The following is an 18,006-nucleotide window of genomic DNA, read 5'->3' on the forward strand; positions in this document are numbered from 1 at the left end:
GGAACTCAGGCACCACACAGGTTATGTAGAAAGTAAACACAGGGTCGGTCATAAAGGACTCAAATGTCTACACACCAATGCACAGAGTATCAACAGCAAACAGGGTGAACTAGAAATTCAGGTTAATGAGGGCAGATATGATATTGTTGCCATCACGGAGACATGGTGGGATGAAACCCACAAATGGAACACACAGCTAGAGGGATTTAAATTATTTAAGAGAAACAGACCAAATAAAAGAGGAGGTGGAGTTGCTCTCTATATAAGAAATAACTACATCTCTACAGAAATAGAGCACAACAATGATGAAAAGTGTCTTGAATGCATTTGGGTCAATATAAAAGGGAGAAAAAATGACATTGCCATAGGTGTATACTATAGGCTACCCAACCAAACAGAGGAAATAGATGAACTTTTTGCTAGTCAGCTAACTAAGATATGTAGCAAGCACATCACAATAGTAATGGGGGACTTTAACTACCTTGACATCAACTGGGAGACAAACTCTGCACCAAGTGGAAGATCAAACAGATTCCTGACACACACACACTTTTTGGGCCACAACATGGTTCTTTTCATCATTCTTAGGCAAAGAGCCAGCTTCAAACCCCCATTCAATCATGACATTCACTAGGTGACACCAGGGCAGTCAAAAGCTACACTAATACATTAAACCAGGATGATTTAGCTAGGATTGTTGAATAAGCTACTGTGATCTGCACATAATCCTAAATCTGCCCCCCCCCCTTCCTGGATGTTTTGGAATTCAGAATTCATCAGTATCAGTCAGCACTGCCAATGACAAAGAAAATCAAAATTTTCTGCACCAAACTGGATTCGCATGGTAGGCAGAATAAAAAAATAAATCACAGGCTACATTTTGTGCAATGTGTAAACTCAGCCATTGTTACTGATAAAAGAGAATATTTGTAGCTCTTGTGTTGAACAGTGGGGTCTTTGTTGTTCTCTGAGCTTGGTGGTTTTGTTGCAGACATTTCATGACCCAATTAGGTGACACCATCAGTGCATTAATATTGGGATACTGTTTACTTCTTGATTGTTGGTCTAGTATTCATCTTGGTGCTAATCTCTGATTATCTGGGTGTTCTAGCATTGATGATGCTCCCTAGTTGGATAATGAAATGTCTGCAAAAAAAACACCACAGGGCTCAGAGAGCACCAAGGACCCTCAGGCACTGTTCCTCACTGTCATCTACCTTTCAGAAATGCTCTGAAAATAAAACAGAACAGGAAAGGCATTTAGGCTGGTTCGAACTCTTTTGGGGAGGGTGTGTGTGAAGTAGAACATAAAAGTAATAGAAACAAAGGAATGCATCAAATTAGGTTTCTCATCCCAGGAGGAATCTAAAACAAAAATACCTTACTTCCAACAGTTGCACGGAACTGTTTGTTAGGTGACACAATCACTGTTTTTGCAGACTTAACTTTGATTGCAGAGTTGAACGGGGAAAGAGGGACTGAAAGGTCCTGGAAGAAGTTTGCAAACAGCTGAAACTACAAAGAGATTGAAATTAGATAGCATGAGAGGCAGTTCGGGATTCAACCCCCGTTTAGAAGTTGTGCCATTTTCCTGCCGTGCCTTTTTTTTTTAGCATCCCTTCAAGAGGATGGGGGAAGAAATGTATTTTCAGACTTGCAAGATTCTGTTCGTGCAACCTTACACTAAAGTAGAATTAGCTCATCTGGACGTTCTTCCTGTCTGGGTCTACAGCCTTTGCAAGGCTGACACATGGCTTGGTGGAGTGAACTTTTTGCTCATAATGACCAGACCAGATGGACACATTCAGTTCTGGCCAGATATTGCCAGATGCATTCAAAAAGGCTGGAGTTTAGCTTTGATAACTCCTATACATCTTGCAAGGTTGTGCTTACCACAGCTATACATAGCTAAAGTACTATGGAATCATAAAATAATGTATTTACCTTACTGTTTCTCAAGATGTCAATCAGTACTTCATATACAGTGTCCCGGTTTTTTTCCAGAAATCCTTCACTTTTATATTCTACCTGTTTAAGGAAGATTATGGAACAATATCAATTATAGGGGCTGCCACAAGGCAGAGGGGGCCAGGTTGTTCACCAAAGCACCAGATGGAAGGATGAGAAACAATGGTTGGAAACTGATCAAAGAGAGAAACAACCTGGAATTAAGGAGAAACTTCCTGACAGTGAGGACAATCAACCAGTGGAACAGCTTGCCTACAGAAATCGTGGGCGCTCCATCACTGGAGATTTTTAAGAAGAGACTAGACATTCACCTGTCTGAGACGGTATAGGTTCTCCTGCTTGAGCAGGGGCTGGACTAGAAGATCTCCAAGGTCCCTTCTAAACTCTATTCTATTCTATTCTATTCCATTCCATTCCATTCCATTCCATTCCATTCCATTCCATTCCATTCTATAGAACAATGAAGTTATAAAAAGGAAATGCATTGCATCCATTCCCAAGATAGATCAGAGAAGCAGCCAAGAGGCATATCAGTAATTTTTAGATTTAAGTTTCTTTATCAGCGAGTTGGCTGGATCCCACCTGATCACATAACAGTGGGATCACCAAAGGACCACAGATAATTCTTTGTAAGCAGATATGATCATGACTTTCAGAAGGAAGAAAATCTATAAAGGTCTTATTTAATTCTCAAATAAAGCATTTGATCTGTGGTCTTAGAATTATCCATGGCATGTTTGGACTAAAATGAGAAGCTTCTGCAGAAATCAAAATGACTCATTGGCAAAATTGTTTCTGAAGCTGATATCGCTCACTCCTTTTAAATCATGTCCGTGTTTATAGAAACAACATCTCTTTTTTTGGATAGGAGATACATTATTAATTCCACATAGGTGAATAAATCATGACAAAGGCTGAAGCTTTATTCTAGGAAATAGAAGGGTGTCGTTTCTTTCCCCCATTGAACAACTTACCTTATCTGCAAAGTGCTGGATGATAAAAGAAGTATTTGACATTCTTGGCTTTTCAAAGAGAGGGTTCTTGTTTATAAAATTATTATATAGCTTCTGGAGCCAATTTTCATCTGTTCCTTGAGGTAGCTGTTTTGAAAAAAAAGAGCAAAAATGGCATATTTAAAATGAAAAGTGATAAAGAAAATACTTATTAAATTAGCAAAAGGTTTGGTTGATTGGTTGAATAACCCTATTCTTTTGTACAACCTGTCTGAGATGGTATAGGTTCTCCTGCTTGAGCAGGGGCTGGACTAGAAGACCTCCAAGGTCCCTTCCAGCTTCTATTTCTATTTCTATTTTTATTATTTCTATTTCTATTTCTATTTCTATTCTGTACAATGTTCCCTCCTACTTTTTCCTATGCAACAATATTGGATTTCTTGTTCTATAATGCAAGATGGGTTGCAATCTGGAGAACCCCTATCCTTCTCTCAGGATGGATTCAGACTTCTGATAAGCCCAGACATTTTGCATCATGGTTAACCAAATGGCTGAGCCACCACTTAACAAACAAGGTATAGCTATTTAATTCAATATCCAAAAATAACTTGTTGATAGCTTCCCACGGGGAGGAACATCTGTTGCTGCTATATTTCACTATCCTCATCCTGAAGTGATCAGGCTTAGCCAGAGTTACCAAACTCAGTTAACAATTAACTCAGTTAACTCAGTTAACACACGCTACAATAAAGCTTTTGATTCTGGCTTGATTCACCAATCTAAGACATTATTATTATTTTTTTGGCTCAGATGCAAATTCTCCAAAATTTAGCCAAAATCTCTGCATCTCTGCTTAAGAGACACCTTCCTGGCTTTGAGTTGCTAGTTTCAAGTATATTTAGCACCCTGCTGTGATGGGAAATTGCACGTACATAAATAGCTTAAAGAAACTATTAAAATGGCCAAATTGCAAAACTGCCTTTTGCAAGGATATTTAAGAAAATTAAGGGGGGGGGAAGGATGGGAGGCTAGATTGGGTTTGTGAAATTAAAACGTTGAAACTTACCAGGCACTCTTCATCTAAAAGTTCTAGAATGCCCATTTTAGCTTCAATCAGATCGATGACAGGTTGATTGTCATAAAAATCAATTAACGTCCACGGGATATTTTCTTTCATGTATTCTTCTTGTTCAAGTTTAAAGACATGCTAAAAAAATATTGACAATTTCGTCTCACAATTAAAGTCATTTGTTTCATGAGCCACACCAAAACACAATGTTGCTTAACAATACTGAAGTCCTTTGGAGGGTCAAAAGAGGAGAGACGTTAAACATCAACACATCATGATAGAAGTATCCAATCTAATATCCTGATTGAATGTAAGGCTGGAGATGATATAAAGATGTTACTTATCCGCTCCAAGTCTCAAAGAAATGGCTCCTTGTTCCTCTCAATTCATGATGTTCCCAACTGTCAACTTTCACAGATACCAGATTTTAAGACTTATGTTCTCCATCTTCCTCTGAGCTACACTCTTCATAAGACCACGTTCTCCTCATTCAGCTATGACTGATGTACCTTACTACTCCATTCTAGTTCCCAAATTACATTTTACTTTTTTTCCCTCTTCGGCTAAAATAAACAAATCTACAGTACATCTCTCTTCAGTACACCTGGCTGAAAAATTATGGTCTCTTTGCCCATATTCATTGGGGCTTCTGAAGATTGTCCTATTTAGAACATGTTACAAAAGATTACTTAGTTGCTTGCTTTCAACTTCTCACTAGCTCAGGATAATCAAGCGTTCCTCCAGGCCTTGCTGTCCTCTACCATCTTCTGGAGTCCATTGAAGCTCACACCTACTGCTTCAGTGACTCCATCCAGCCATCTCATTCTCTTTCATCCCCTTCTTCTATTGCCCTCCATCTTTCCCAGCATTAGGCTCTTCTCCAATGAGTCTGGCTTAGACTTCCATAATCATAGCCACTGAAGCTGTACTTTTACATGTACTTGCTTACATGCAAGCAACTCTGTACGGGGCCTTTTAGGAATTCTACACATCAATGTATATTTTTTTTAAGGTACCAAAACATTTAACCATTGAGTTTTACTGCCAAAACTAAGAGAATATTTTTTTTCTGGAATATCAACACAGCACAAATTTTAATCCAAAATGATGGAAATCCATAAAAAAAAAAAGACCATACCAGGTTAAATTGTTGCTGTAATTTTTCATTGGCATAGTTGATGCAAAACTGTTCAAAGCTATTCAGATCAAAAGTTTCAAATCTGAAATAAATGGTAGAAAGTTTTAATTTTTAGACTGGAAAAAAATATTTTAGACTGTATGGGTCTACCCATACAAGAGAGGATTTAGTACAGAGTCTGAGTTATTTCTGAAAAATAGGTCACCTTACCCATAAATGTCCAGAACACCAATAAAGGAATGTTGTTTGCCTGAAAACTGCAAGGCCTTGTTAATTTGTTCCACAATGAAATCAAAAAGATGAGAATAAATCTTCTTTGCCAAAGCATCCCGGGCGTTTACAGCTTGGAGTTTCGTCATTGGCTTTACTACGGTTTCAGAGGTAGTAATAATTTTCCTGTGACAAAGCCACTGAGCTATTTTATCACTTTCAACTCCCAGGAGTTTACAAAATATAGTAAGATGTTTGTCATCCACCTGCAGCAAGAAGAAACCTATTGTCACTGGGCACTGCAATCGCCAAAACTCCTTCAAAATGCAATACATTTTTTAACATACAATGGGTCACTTGATACTCCTACTTTTCCAGTTCTACTTCCTAGAACAGTGTTTGTCTGCCATTTTAAGATGAGTGGACATCAACTCCCAGAATTCCCCAGTCAGCATGGAGAATTCTGGGAGTTGAAGTCCCAGTCAGGCTGAGGAATTCTGGGAGTTGAAGTCCACTCATCGTCAACTTGCCAAGGTGGACAAGCACTGTACTAAAGTATATCCCTAGAATATCCCTAGAAATCTAGAAAGAATACAGAGAAGAGCAACAAAGATGATTAGGGGATTGGAGGCTAAAGCATATAAGGAAAGGTTGCTGGAATTGGGTATGTCTAGTTTAACAAAGAGAAGGATGAGGGGGGACATGATAGCAGTCTTCCAATATCTTAGGGGCTGCCCCAAAGAAGGGGCAGTCAAGCTATTTTCCAAGGCGCCTGAAGGCAGGACAAGAAGCAACGGATGGAAACTAATCAAGGAGAGAAGCAACCTAGAACTAAGGAGAAACTTCCTGACAGTTAGAACAATTAACCAGTGGAACAACCTGCCTCCAGAAGTGGTGCATCCTCCAACACTGGAAGTTTTTAAGAGACTGGACAGCCATTTGTCTGAAATAGTATAGGGTTTCCTGCCTGAGCAGGGGGTTGGACTAGATGACCTCCAAGGTCCCTTCCAACTTTATCATTATCATTATCATTATCATTATTATTATTATTATCCCAAGGTTTTCACAATCTTGAAATTGAGTGCCAACTCAGCAGAATTTAACTGCAGAATTTTCAATTTCCTCCTCTAGATCTGTTATGGGATGGAGAATAATCATTAGAGCAGTTTTTTCTTAACCTTGGCAACTTTAAGATGTGTGGACCTCAACTCCCAGAATTCCCCAGACAGCAAGGTACTTCCTACAGGCCAAAGATTAAGGGAACTTAGGGAAAAACATATCAAAACCTTGCATTGTCCATTAAAACATCCTGCCAGGAAATCTTACATTAACAAAAGACTTTTCATCGCCAGCAGCATGGATCTGTACATTGCCTAAATGAAGAATAGCGGAGAGTATTTTAAAAACATTCATCTGGAAATCTTCCTTAAGGCCTGCAACGAAAAATGAGCAAAAATGATCTTCCACCCTGATGTTAACATTACAATTAATTTTTACATCAACATTGTGATTTGATGGATACCCACTAAGTTCAGTGACTCCTAAAAAGGATGAGGCACGATGGCTGAGTGGTTAAAGATGCTGAGATTGTCACCTAGAAAGCTAACAGCCCGTGTTCGGGACCCGAGCACTACACAATGGGGTGAGCTCCCATTCCTTGCTCCAGCTCCTGCCTAGCTAGTAATTTGAAAGCAATCAAATGAGAGTAGATAAATAGGTACCACTTCAGTGGGAAGATAACAGTGTTTCGTGAGCCTTTGGCGTATAGTCATGCTGGCCACATGGCCACAGAAACCGTCTTTCAACAAGGCTGTGTCCCTCACTCAAGAAACAGACATGAGCACGTGCCCTAGAGTCAGACGCGACTGGACAGGGAAACCTCTACCTTTTTTTTTTTTACGTAAAAAGGGTACATTGGATAGCATGCCAAATTTTTGCCAAGCTATCAGAAACTAAAGGATCCACCAGCATTTCATAAATATTAGAATTTTGCTGTTGTTTTTTTCTTTAACAGCCAACTTGATTGATCTTACCTAGCAGGCTGAACGTTTTTTGAGTTTCTTTCATGTCGGCCAGGTCATTCACTCCTTCAATGGCGATGTTTCTACCCATGTTGGTATAATTAAATTCTTGAGCACTTGCTGCAAGTGGAAAGCAAACAGGTCACCAGATATGCTGACTATGAAGACAACAGACTCCTAGGGATGGGTCGGTAGCCAAGTATTGTAAAGGTTTGAGGGGTGTGTGTGTGAAATGAGACTTTTGAGATTAACAGTGAGAAATAATAGAACTTTTGTGGAAAAGGAGCTTCCTCTGCGAATTATGCACCCAACTATAATAAAGCAATAAAAGAGATCAATCTGTAAGGTGATATGTAACATACCTAGCTGAAGATGCTTAAATTCTGGTCTCTGAGCCAATGCACACAGCTGATAGAATATGTGGTAATTTCTTTCATTTTCTGACTGCAAATGAAAGGAAAATAAAGATAAAAGTAGGAACAGTTCAGACGTTTTGCTGACAGAAATGAAATGTTGATTTATGGATTGGAAGATTAAGGAAGATGTAGATGAAATGAAGGGCTGAAGGGACCTATATATTATCTAAGAGGAAGGAGGAACTATAAAATTATAACTATCTGTGGAAAAGAAGGTCAAATGTCATTATATTTCTTATAGCAGTGATGGCGAACCTTTTAGAGACCAAGTGCCCAAACTGCAACCCAAAACCCACTTATGCATCATCGAGTGCCTGGTGGGTGTGGCCCATTGGGTGGGTGTGGCTGCGGTGGTAATGGCAGACTGGGTGGGACTAAAAAGTTCAATCAATCAATTCCAACTTTGCAAGATCTTTTTTTTTCCCACGAGAAGTTGAAATTGACTGATTGATTGAACCTTTTTTTTTTTTGCACACGGCAGCAGAGGCCTAAAGCGAAAAGGTNGATGCAAAACTGTTCAAAGCTATTCAGATCAAAAGTTTCAAATCTGAAATAAATGGTAGAAAGTTTTAATTTTTAGACTGGAAAAAAATATTTTAGACTGTATGGGTCTACCCATACAAGAGAGGATTTAGTACAGAGTCTGAGTTATTTCTGAAAAATAGGTCACCTTACCCATAAATGTCCAGAACACCAATAAAGGTATGTTGTTTGCCTGAAAACTGCAAGGCCTTGTTAATTTGTTCCACAATGAAATCAAAAAGATGAGAATAAATCTTCTTTGCCAAAGCATCCCGGGCGTTTACAGCTTGGAGTTTCGTCATTGGCTTTACTACGGTTTCAGAGGTAGTAATAATTTTCCTGTGACAAAGCCACTGAGCTATTTTATCACTTTCAACTCCCAGGAGTTTACAAAATATAGTAAGATGTTTGTCATCCACCTGCAGCAAGAAGAAACCTATTGTCACCAGGCACTGCAATTGCCAAAATTGCTACTCCTTCAAAATGCAATACATTTTTTAACATACCACGGGTAACTTGATATTCCTACTTTTCCAGTTCTACTTCCTAGAACTGTGTTTGTCTGCCATTTTAAGATGAGTGGACATCAACTCCCAGAATTCCACAGTCAGCATGGAGAATTCTGGGAGTTGAAGTCCCAGTCAGGCTGAGGAATTCTGGGAGTTGAAGTCCACTCATCTTCAACTTGCCAAGGTGGACAAGCACTGTACTAAAGTATATCCCTAGAATATCCCTAGAAGTCTAGAAAGAGTACAGAGAAGAGCAACAAAGATGATTAGGGCACTGGAGGCTAAAACATATGAGGAACGGTTCCTGGAATTGGGTATGTCTAGTTTAACGAAGAGAAGGACGAGGGGGGACATGATAGCAGTGTTCCAATATCTCAGGGGCTGCCCCAAAGAAGAGGGAGTCAAGCTATTCTCCAAAGTGCCTGAAGGCAGGACAAGAAGCAACAGATGGAAACGCATCAAGGAGAGAAGCAACCTAGAACTAAGGAGAAACTTCCTGACAGTTAGAACAATTAACCAGTGGAACAACCTGCCTCCAGAAGTGGTGCATGCTCCAACACTGGAAGTTTTTAAGAGACTGAACAGTCATTTGTCTGAAATAGTATAGGGTTTCCTGCCTGAGCAGGGGGTTGGACTAGATGACCTCCAAGGTCCCTTCCAACTTTATTATTATTATTATTATTATTATTATTATTATTATTATTATTATTATCCCAAGGTTTTCACAATCCTGAAATTGAGTGCCAACTCAGCAGAATTTAACTGCAGAATTTTCAATTTCCTCCTCTAGATCTGTTATGGGATGGAGAATAATCATTAGAGCAGTTTTTTCTTAACCTTGGCAACTTTAAGATGTGTGGACCTCAACTCCCAGAATTCCCCAGCCAGCAAGGTACTTCCTACAAGCCAAAGATGAAGGGAATTTAGGGGAAAAAAACATATCAAAACCTTGCATTGTCCATTAAAACATCCTGCCAGGAAATCTTACATTAACAAAAGACTTTTCATCGCCAGCAGCATGGATCTGTACATTGCCTAAATGAAGAATAGCGGAGAGTATTTTAAAAACATTCATCTGGAAATCTTCCTTAAGGCCTGCAACGAAAAATGAGCAAAAATGATCTTCCACCCTGATGTTAACATTACAATTAATTTTTACATCAACATTGTGATTTGATGGATACCCACTAAGTTCAGTGACTCCTAAAAAGGATGGGGCACGATGGCTGAGTGGTTAAAGATGCTGAGATTGTCACCTAGAAAGCTAACAGCCCGTGTTCGGGACCCGAACACTACACAATGGGGTGAGCTCCCGTTCCTTGCTCCAGCTCCTGCCTAGCTAGTAATTTGAAAGCAATCAAATGAGAGTAGATAAATAGGTACCACTTCAGTGGGAAGATAACAGTGTTTCGTGAGCCTTTGGTGTATAGTCATGCTGACCACATGGCCACAGAAACCGTCTTTCGACAAGGCTGTGTCCCTCACTCAAGAAACAGACATGAGCACGTGCCCTAGAGTCGGACGCGACTGGACAGGGAAACCTCTACCTTTTTTTTTAACGTAAAAAGGGTACATTGGATAGCATGCCAAATTTTTGCCAAGCTATCAGAAACTAAAGCAGTGGTTCTCAACCTGTGGGTCGGGACCCCATTTGGGGTCGATCGACCATTTCACGGGGGTCGCCAAGCAAGGCTGTCCGCCATTTTTTTCCCCTTTTCCAGCGGGTGCCTTACCTCCCTTGGGCTGGGCCAACTGGTGGTTGGCCTGCTCCGTCTCTGCCGCTTGCCAGCTACACCTCGGCCGGCGCAGGGGGCGGAACCACGCATGTGCGGCGCTCCCGGGCAGGGAAAGTCCTCAACTTACGACCGGTTGGGTAGTCCTCGACTTATGACCGGTTGGGGTCGCGGCATTAAAAAGGTTGAAAACTACTGAACTAAAGGATCCACCAGCATTTCATAAATATTAGAATTTTGCTGTTTTTTTTTCTTTAACAGCCAACTTGATTGATCTTACCTAGCAGGCTGAACGTTTTTTGAGTTTCTTTCATGTCGGCCAGGTCATTCACTCCTTCAATGGCGATGTTTCTACCCATGTTGGTATAATTAAATTCTTCAGCACTTGCTGCAGGTGGAAAGCAAACAGGTCACCAGATATGCTGACTATGAAGACAACAGACTCCTAGGGATGGGTCGGTAGCCAAGTATTGTAAAGGTTTGAGGGGTGTGTGTGTGAAATGAGACTTTTGAGATTAACAGTGAGAAATAATTGAACCTTTGTGGAAAAGGAGCTTCCTCTGCGAATTATGCACCCAACTATAATAAAGCAATAAAAGAGATCAATCTGTCAGGTGATATGCAACATACCTAGCTGAAGATGCTTAAATTCTGCTCTCGGAGCCGATGCACATAGCTGATAGAATATGTGGTAATTTCTTTCATTTTCTGACTGCAAATGAAAGGAAAAGAAAGATAAAAGTAGGAACAGTTCAGACGTTTTTGCTGACAGAAATGAAATGTTGATTTATGGATTGGAAGATTAAGGAAGATGTAAATGAAATGAAGGGCTGAAGGGACCTATATATTATCTAAGAGGAGGGAGGAACTATAAAATTATAACTATCTGTGGAAAAGAAGGTCAAATGTCATTATATTTCTTATAGCAGTGATGGCGAACCTTTTAGAGACTAAGTGCCCAAACTGCAACCCAAAACCCACTTATGCCGGGTGGGTGTGGCCCATTGGGTGGGTGTGGCTGATTGGGTGGGTGTGGCTGTGGTGGTAACAGCAGACTGGGTGGGACTAAAAAGTTCGATCAATCAATTCCAACTTTGCAAGATCTTTTTTTTTCCCACGAGAAGTTGAAATTGACTGATTGATTGAACCTTTTTTTTTTGCACACGGCGGCAGAGGCCTAAAGCAAAAAGGTTTTATAAAACCCAGCTGCAGGCCTAGGACTGGGGCGATGGCGCGCGTGCCCACAGAGAGGGCTCTGGGTGCCGCCTCTGGCACCTGTGCCATAGGTTCGCCATCACTGTCTTATAGGTTTCTTCCCTTCTCTTTTTTCATCCATCCATCCATCCATCCATCCATCCTTCCCACCCTTCTTGTTTTGTCTTTTACCCTTTGAATTTTTAAAAAGTGAATATAAATAAATACGTGAAGAAACACATATGTTTATGTGGAGAAACAATTTAAAAAAAACTTTTAATTTTAAAAGTTTTTTAATTTCCTCTCTGAAACAACATTGCTCATGAGCAGCTGGGCGGCTAGACTAAAACCTGGAGAGAGTCTGTAGAAGGCAAGAAGAATTGCTGTGTCTCAAGTTAGTAGAAATGCACTGGTTTCACTGCAAATTTTTACTAACCTGAAAAACAACTCTGGATTTCTCGAGCAGGTATGTTCTCATATTTGCCCCAATGATCTGGTACTTCTTATCGAAACTGATTTCCATGTATTTTCCAAAGCGACTGCTGTTGTCGTTGCGAGTAGTTTTAGCATTTCCAATCGCCTGCAAAAAAGATAGAATCATTTTAGATGGTAAGTGGCTATTTCTATTAGATGATTCAGTTAGGAAACATTTAGGGAACCAGTCTGGTCTATTGGTTAAGGTGCTGGTTTAGAAACCAAGAGATTGTGAGTTCTAGTCCTGCCTTATGCATGAAAACCAGCTAGGTGACTTTGGGCCAATCACCAGGAGACAGTGAGTTCTAGTTCCACTTTAGGCATGAAAATCTGGCTGGGAGAATTTGGGCCAATCACCAGGAGACTGTGAGTTCTAGTCCTGCCTTAGACATGAAAGCCAGCTAGGTGACTTTGAGCCAATCACCAGGAGACAGTGAGTTCTAGTTCCACTTTAGGCATGAAAAGCTGGCTGGGAGAATCTGGGCCAATCACCGTCTCTCTTAGCCCAAATCACTTCACAGGTTTGTTGTTGGGAAAATAGGAGGAGGGATGAGTATCAATATGTTCACCGTCTTGAGTTTCCTATAAAGTAATAATGATAAAATAAAATTCTAATAATAAAATAAATTTACCTCTGTTATCGGATTGCACGCCAACACTTTATCCTCGACTTTAGCGTTGCTGCTAGATTTGCTGACTGTCGCAAAATATCTCATGGCGTATCGAGCAGAAACTGTTTTGCCCGCTCCCGATTCCCCACTTACAATAATCGATTGATTTCGGTCGTTCCTAGAGAAAAATCATCATCACCATCATCATCAAAGTAAGAAAATTAGAAAATATACATCTCTTAAAATGTCACTAAGTTTCTTTTACATTAGATTCCAATGTTGGTCTAAGGTGGTATCATAATGATACAAAGATATTTCAGCGTGACTAATAGAAATCTAAAAAATGGTTTTGCTCCAAAAAATAAATGAAAATCTTGCGGGATCACTTTACTGACTCAGGAGGTGTCTAGTAGTTTTTATTTTCTACTCACAAATTTTAGGCATTAAACTTTGGCAGCTACGTGCCTCTTTGTTTCAACTTGCCATTAGAGTAAGGCAGAGGAGGTGTTGCTTTAGAATGGGTTAGATGGAGATGGTTCCCATAACAAAGTGAAATTCTTTACATGGACTACATGAGAAGGGTGGATGTTTGGCAGAAGAAATTATTGTTTAATTCTATGAATCGGTCTCAGAGTTAGTTTTGCTTTGACATTACCAGGCCATGTATTCAATAAAGTAAGTTTTTCGGAAATGAATGAACCTGGAGTTTTTATTTGGATTCTCAAGCTGGAAGTTGACACTGACATGAGATTTAAATTGGGGTAAGACAAGGATAAAGGACAGAAGGCGGGCTGGTGATGAAAACACAGGTTATGTGTGAGACAGATGTACTTTTTCAGTTCACAACTGTTATGTGTGAAAAACTCATTGTGTTAGCCTGGGATGACCTGAAATCTTCTGCTGGAAATTAAGTGCCATAACTCCATCGTGCTGATAAAACCTCATTTCTGCAAACGGTCCCTTTGAGATCTGCCAGAGAGAGTTCTCAAAGGCTGAAGATATTATTTTGTTCTTGTTTGGACTTGAGATGTCCAACTTCTGCCATGAATTCTTTTGCACAAAATCTGTCCACTCCTGATGAAGCGAGTTGCATCTAACCACAGTTTGAGTCTTTTAACAAATTTAATAATAATAATAATAATAATAATAATAATAGTAGTAGTAGTAGTAGTAGTAGTAGTAGTAGTAGTAGTAGTAGTAGTAGTAATGTTGGAAGGGACCTTGGAGGTCATCTAGTCCAGGGGAGTTGAAGTCCATGAGTCATAAAAAGAGCCAAGATTGCCTACCCCTGATCTAGTCCAACCCCCTGCTCAGGCAGGAAAGCCTATACCATTCCAGACAAATGGCTGTCCAGTCTCTTCTTAAAAAGTTCCAGTGTTGGAGTATTCACTGCTTCTGGAGGCAAGGAATTCCACTGGTTAATTGTTCTAACTTTTCTAAATTTTATTATCTGAAAATGTGCTATCAGACTCCTGATTTTTGGCTATCAGAGACTAATTCCTTCCTTATCTCCTCTCAGGTGCAAGTAACCAGGAATAGGAATTGAGTTCAAAGCACTTAAAGATTATTGCAGGTAATCCTCAACTTACAACCGTTCATTTAGTGACTGTTCAAAGTTACAACGGCACTGAAAAAAAGGGACTCATGACCATTTCTCACACAGCATCTCCATGGACATGTGATCAGAATTCAGAGGCTTGGCAACAGGTTCATATTTAAGATGGTTGCAGTGCCCTGGGGTCAAGTGATCATATTTTGCGACCTTCTGAGCAAAGTCATCGGGGAATCCAGATTCACAAATGCAATGATCCACTTAACAATTGTGGTCAGGTTGTAAAATGGGTCAAAATTCACTTAACAAATGTTTCACTTAGCAAGATAAATGTTGGGCTCAATTGTAGTCGTAACATGAGGATTAGCTGTCCATGCTACCTATACACTACTAACGGTCAAAGCAAATTGGTGCTAGATAAGAGTCAACAGAATTCACAGGGGGCTGGACTTGTGACTGCATAATAAGGATTCCAAACTGATGACGTGTTTGACCCCGCCTTTGGGCTCTGCCTAGTCATCTCCTACACCTCCTTCCATAATCTCTTATTGACTCTAAGAGTCTCTTTTTACATCCTTCAAAGGGTGGGGCAGATAGATGCCAACCTTTGCCAAAGTTAATCCCAGGACACTGATGAGAACATACCTTGCCATTTGCTTGTAAGCCTCTTCCGCCACCGCAAAGATATGGGGATCCATGTCTCCCATATTTTGACCACTATAAGCATGAATGATGGCATCCCCGTAAATTGGCAGCTCTTTGTAAGGGTTCATGGCGACCAAAATTATCCCTGGGGATGACACATAGTACAGAAGTATGAGCTGCATCGTGCTTTCTTGAGAAACACAAATGCAATGTGGGTCGACCCATAGTGTTTACCGCTATAGGTGTAGATCAGCCTGGACTCCACAAAGCGAACTCTAAGGTTGTGCAAAACGGCCGGTTCGTGGAGATAACTAAGAGCTGTGAGGTCATTTTCTCCAACAAGAATATCCGGATTTCGTAAAGGTGGCAAAGCACTAGGATCCACGAGGTAATCCAGCTCCTGTGAGTAAGCCAAGTAAAACATAATATTACAAGATACAGTATAACAGAGTTGGGAAGGATCTTGGAGATCTTCTAGTCCAACCCCCTACTCAGGCAGCAAACCCTATACCATTTCAGACAAATGGTTGCTAATATGTTTTTTAAAAATTCCACTATTGGCGCACCCACAACTTCTGGAGGCAAGTTGTTCCACTGATTAATTGTTTTGTCAGGAAATTTCTTCTTGCTTCTCTCCTTGATTAGTTTCCAACCATTGCTTCTTGTCCTGCCCTCTGGTGCTTTAGAAAATAGCTTGACTCCCTCTTCTTTGTGGCAACCCCTGAGATATTGAAACACTGCTATCATGTCACCCCTAGTCCTTCTTTTCATCATAAGTTCTAGGTATGTTGTTTTTGTTAGTTGCGAAGTCGTGTCTGACCCATCACGACCCCATGGACAACGTTCCTCCAGGCCTTCCTGTCCTCTACCATCTTCTGGAGTCCATTTAAGCTCACGCCTACTGCTTCAGTGACTCCCTCCAGCCACCTCATTCTCTGTCGTCCCCTTCTTCTCTTGCCCTCCATCTTTCCCAGCATTAGGCTCTTCTCCAGTGAGTCCTTCCTTCTCGTTAGTTCTAGGTATAGAACTAAGTATACTATACAAGTATAGTATAGGTGATACCTGGCCAATGGTGGTAACTGTGAGAGGGATCTTGGAGTCCTAGTGGACCATCCCTTAAATAGGAGCCAGCTGCAGCTGCCAAAAAAGCCAACACAGTGCTAGGCTGCATTAACAGAGGGATAGAATCAAGATCACCAGAAGTGTTAATACCACTTTACAATGCCTTGGTAATGCCACACTTGGAATACTGCATCCAGTTTTGGTCACCATGATGTAAAAAAGATGCTGAGACTCTAGAAAGAGTGCAGAGAAGAGCAACAAAGAAGATTAAGGGACCGAACGGTTGCATGAATTGGGTATGTCTGGTTTCATGGAAAAAACCACTAGGTGTGACATGATAGCAGCCTTCCAATATTTGAGGGGCTGCCCCAAAGAAGAGGGGTTCTGGTTTGTCAACTCCATAAGAACTAGGATGGAATTTGTCAAATGCAAAACCAGATCCAATGGATAAGCTAATGTTTTAATAATATTTTAATGTGTTGCCAGTCTACCACTGCTTGTTTGAAAACATCAATTCTTTATTCTCACTGTGCTGTCTTCCAGCTGGAGGTGAAGAATATGGTCTCCAGACCTATAATTAGCTGTAATTTCCGCCGACTGCCAAACCTCTTCAGCATCAGGGATCCAAACTCTGTTATACTACAACAAGAAAGGAAAAATGCAAACATCATGGAGTGTTTGGTGGCTTAATTCTTAACAGATTTGATGAATTCTTCATTTTGTTCTCAAATAAAAAAGCTAGAATCAACTATGTATTAGAGTAGCATCAGCAAAAATGAAAAAAACTGCCTCTCGTAATGGATAATTGCAACTAATTGCTATGTTTATATTTAAGAATCAATTGTCAGGATCTATGGACTTCAACTCCCAGAATTCTCCAGTGAGCTGGCTAGGGAATTCTGGGAATTGGAAGTCCACAGTCCACTTGCTGAAAGGAATGGCGAGATCTTTCCACAAGTGGCACCTTTGGATTTGTGCACAAAAGAGGTTTTTGAGCTGAAACACTGCAATACAAAACGGATTCCTCTTTATGATTTTGTCACATACAGTATGTTAACTCGATCTGATCTGATCTTCCAGGCACCTCCATCTGCAAATATTACAAGCCACCTGCAGATCAGGGAACCGGCCTTACAAATAAACACAACAGGTTTACTTTCAAACTGAGTCACACTCAGCTTGCCCCCTTCACCATCGCAAACTGGAGAATTCTTCGAGTGATTGGAGAAAGAATATAGATTCAAACTGTCCTTAGAGCATGGTTACACGACACCTGCACGAAACTGGAGAATTTACACACTCCTAAACAAAAAACAGCAAGGATATAATGAAGCTTTCAAACATGAGGTAATCTAGTGGTTTTTTTTTCCTACAAGGACTTTCTAAGGTCCTGCAAAGCACTTCCTGATCTTTTAAGTACCTAATTCTGTAACAGGAATTCTGCAAATGATTCATGCTTTTGGAGTCACACAATAGAATGCCAAAGGAATCCACAAAGTTCACAAGGAGGGACTGGAGGGTCACAGCCTCTACCACTAAGGGGTCCTTCATACAGGTGGTCCTCAACTTACAATCACAATCGGGACCCCAGTTTCTGCTGTTAAACAAGGCGGTTGTTAAGTCGCACCCAATTTTACATCATTTTTGGCCATGGTTGTTAAGCAAATAATTGCAGGTGTTAAGTAAACTGCACAGTTGTTGAAGTGAATCTGGTTTCTCCCGTTGAGTTTGCGTGTCTGATGCTGCATAACAAAGTCACAAACAGCAATCATATGACACCGGAAGGCTGCAACGGTCCTAGATACATGCTGTTTGCCAAGCGCCCAAATTTTGCTGTTTGCCAAGCGCCCAAATTTCCCATATCCTAAACCCTCCCGGGTTTAGGATATGGGAAAAAGCCGCTGTACTCATTTTATAGGCGGGGGGGGG

General features: G+C 40.5%; 2 protein-coding genes across 2 annotated transcripts in view; both read right to left on the reverse strand.

Moving 5' to 3' along the window:
- Positions 1-7,480, reverse strand: part of MYO5C (myosin VC) — a gene marked incomplete at its 5' end in the record, with an annotated part of 33,495 nt that extends 26,015 nt beyond the window's left edge. Inside the window, 8 exons of the mRNA XM_029285624.1 lie at positions 1,381-1,515; positions 1,945-2,028; positions 2,943-3,068; positions 3,988-4,128; positions 5,129-5,210; positions 5,339-5,604; positions 6,665-6,771; positions 7,372-7,480. Coding sequence (XP_029141457.1) covers positions 1,381-1,515; positions 1,945-2,028; positions 2,943-3,068; positions 3,988-4,128; positions 5,129-5,210; positions 5,339-5,604; positions 6,665-6,771; positions 7,372-7,480 — 1,050 coding nt within the window. The remainder of the gene's footprint in view (positions 1-1,380; positions 1,516-1,944; positions 2,029-2,942; positions 3,069-3,987; positions 4,129-5,128; positions 5,211-5,338; positions 5,605-6,664; positions 6,772-7,371) is intronic.
- A 312-nt stretch (positions 7,481-7,792) lies between these two features.
- LOC114923117 (unconventional myosin-Vc-like) overlaps positions 7,793-18,006 on the reverse strand; it is a 16,312-nt gene continuing 6,098 nt past the window's right edge. Inside the window, 11 exon segments of the mRNA XM_029285623.1 lie at positions 7,793-7,803; positions 8,264-8,322; positions 8,451-8,716; positions 9,795-9,901; positions 10,820-10,927; positions 11,170-11,251; positions 12,170-12,313; positions 12,840-12,996; positions 15,016-15,160; positions 15,250-15,415; positions 16,606-16,769. Coding sequence (XP_029141456.1) covers positions 7,793-7,803; positions 8,264-8,322; positions 8,451-8,716; positions 9,795-9,901; positions 10,820-10,927; positions 11,170-11,251; positions 12,170-12,313; positions 12,840-12,996; positions 15,016-15,160; positions 15,250-15,415; positions 16,606-16,769 — 1,409 coding nt within the window.

Source organism: Protobothrops mucrosquamatus, unplaced genomic scaffold, assembly GCF_001527695.2.
Source record: "Protobothrops mucrosquamatus isolate PMUCROS unplaced genomic scaffold, P.Mucros_1.0 scaffold1956, whole genome shotgun sequence".
In the NCBI taxonomy this organism is placed as follows: Eukaryota; Metazoa; Chordata; class Lepidosauria; order Squamata; family Viperidae; genus Protobothrops; species Protobothrops mucrosquamatus.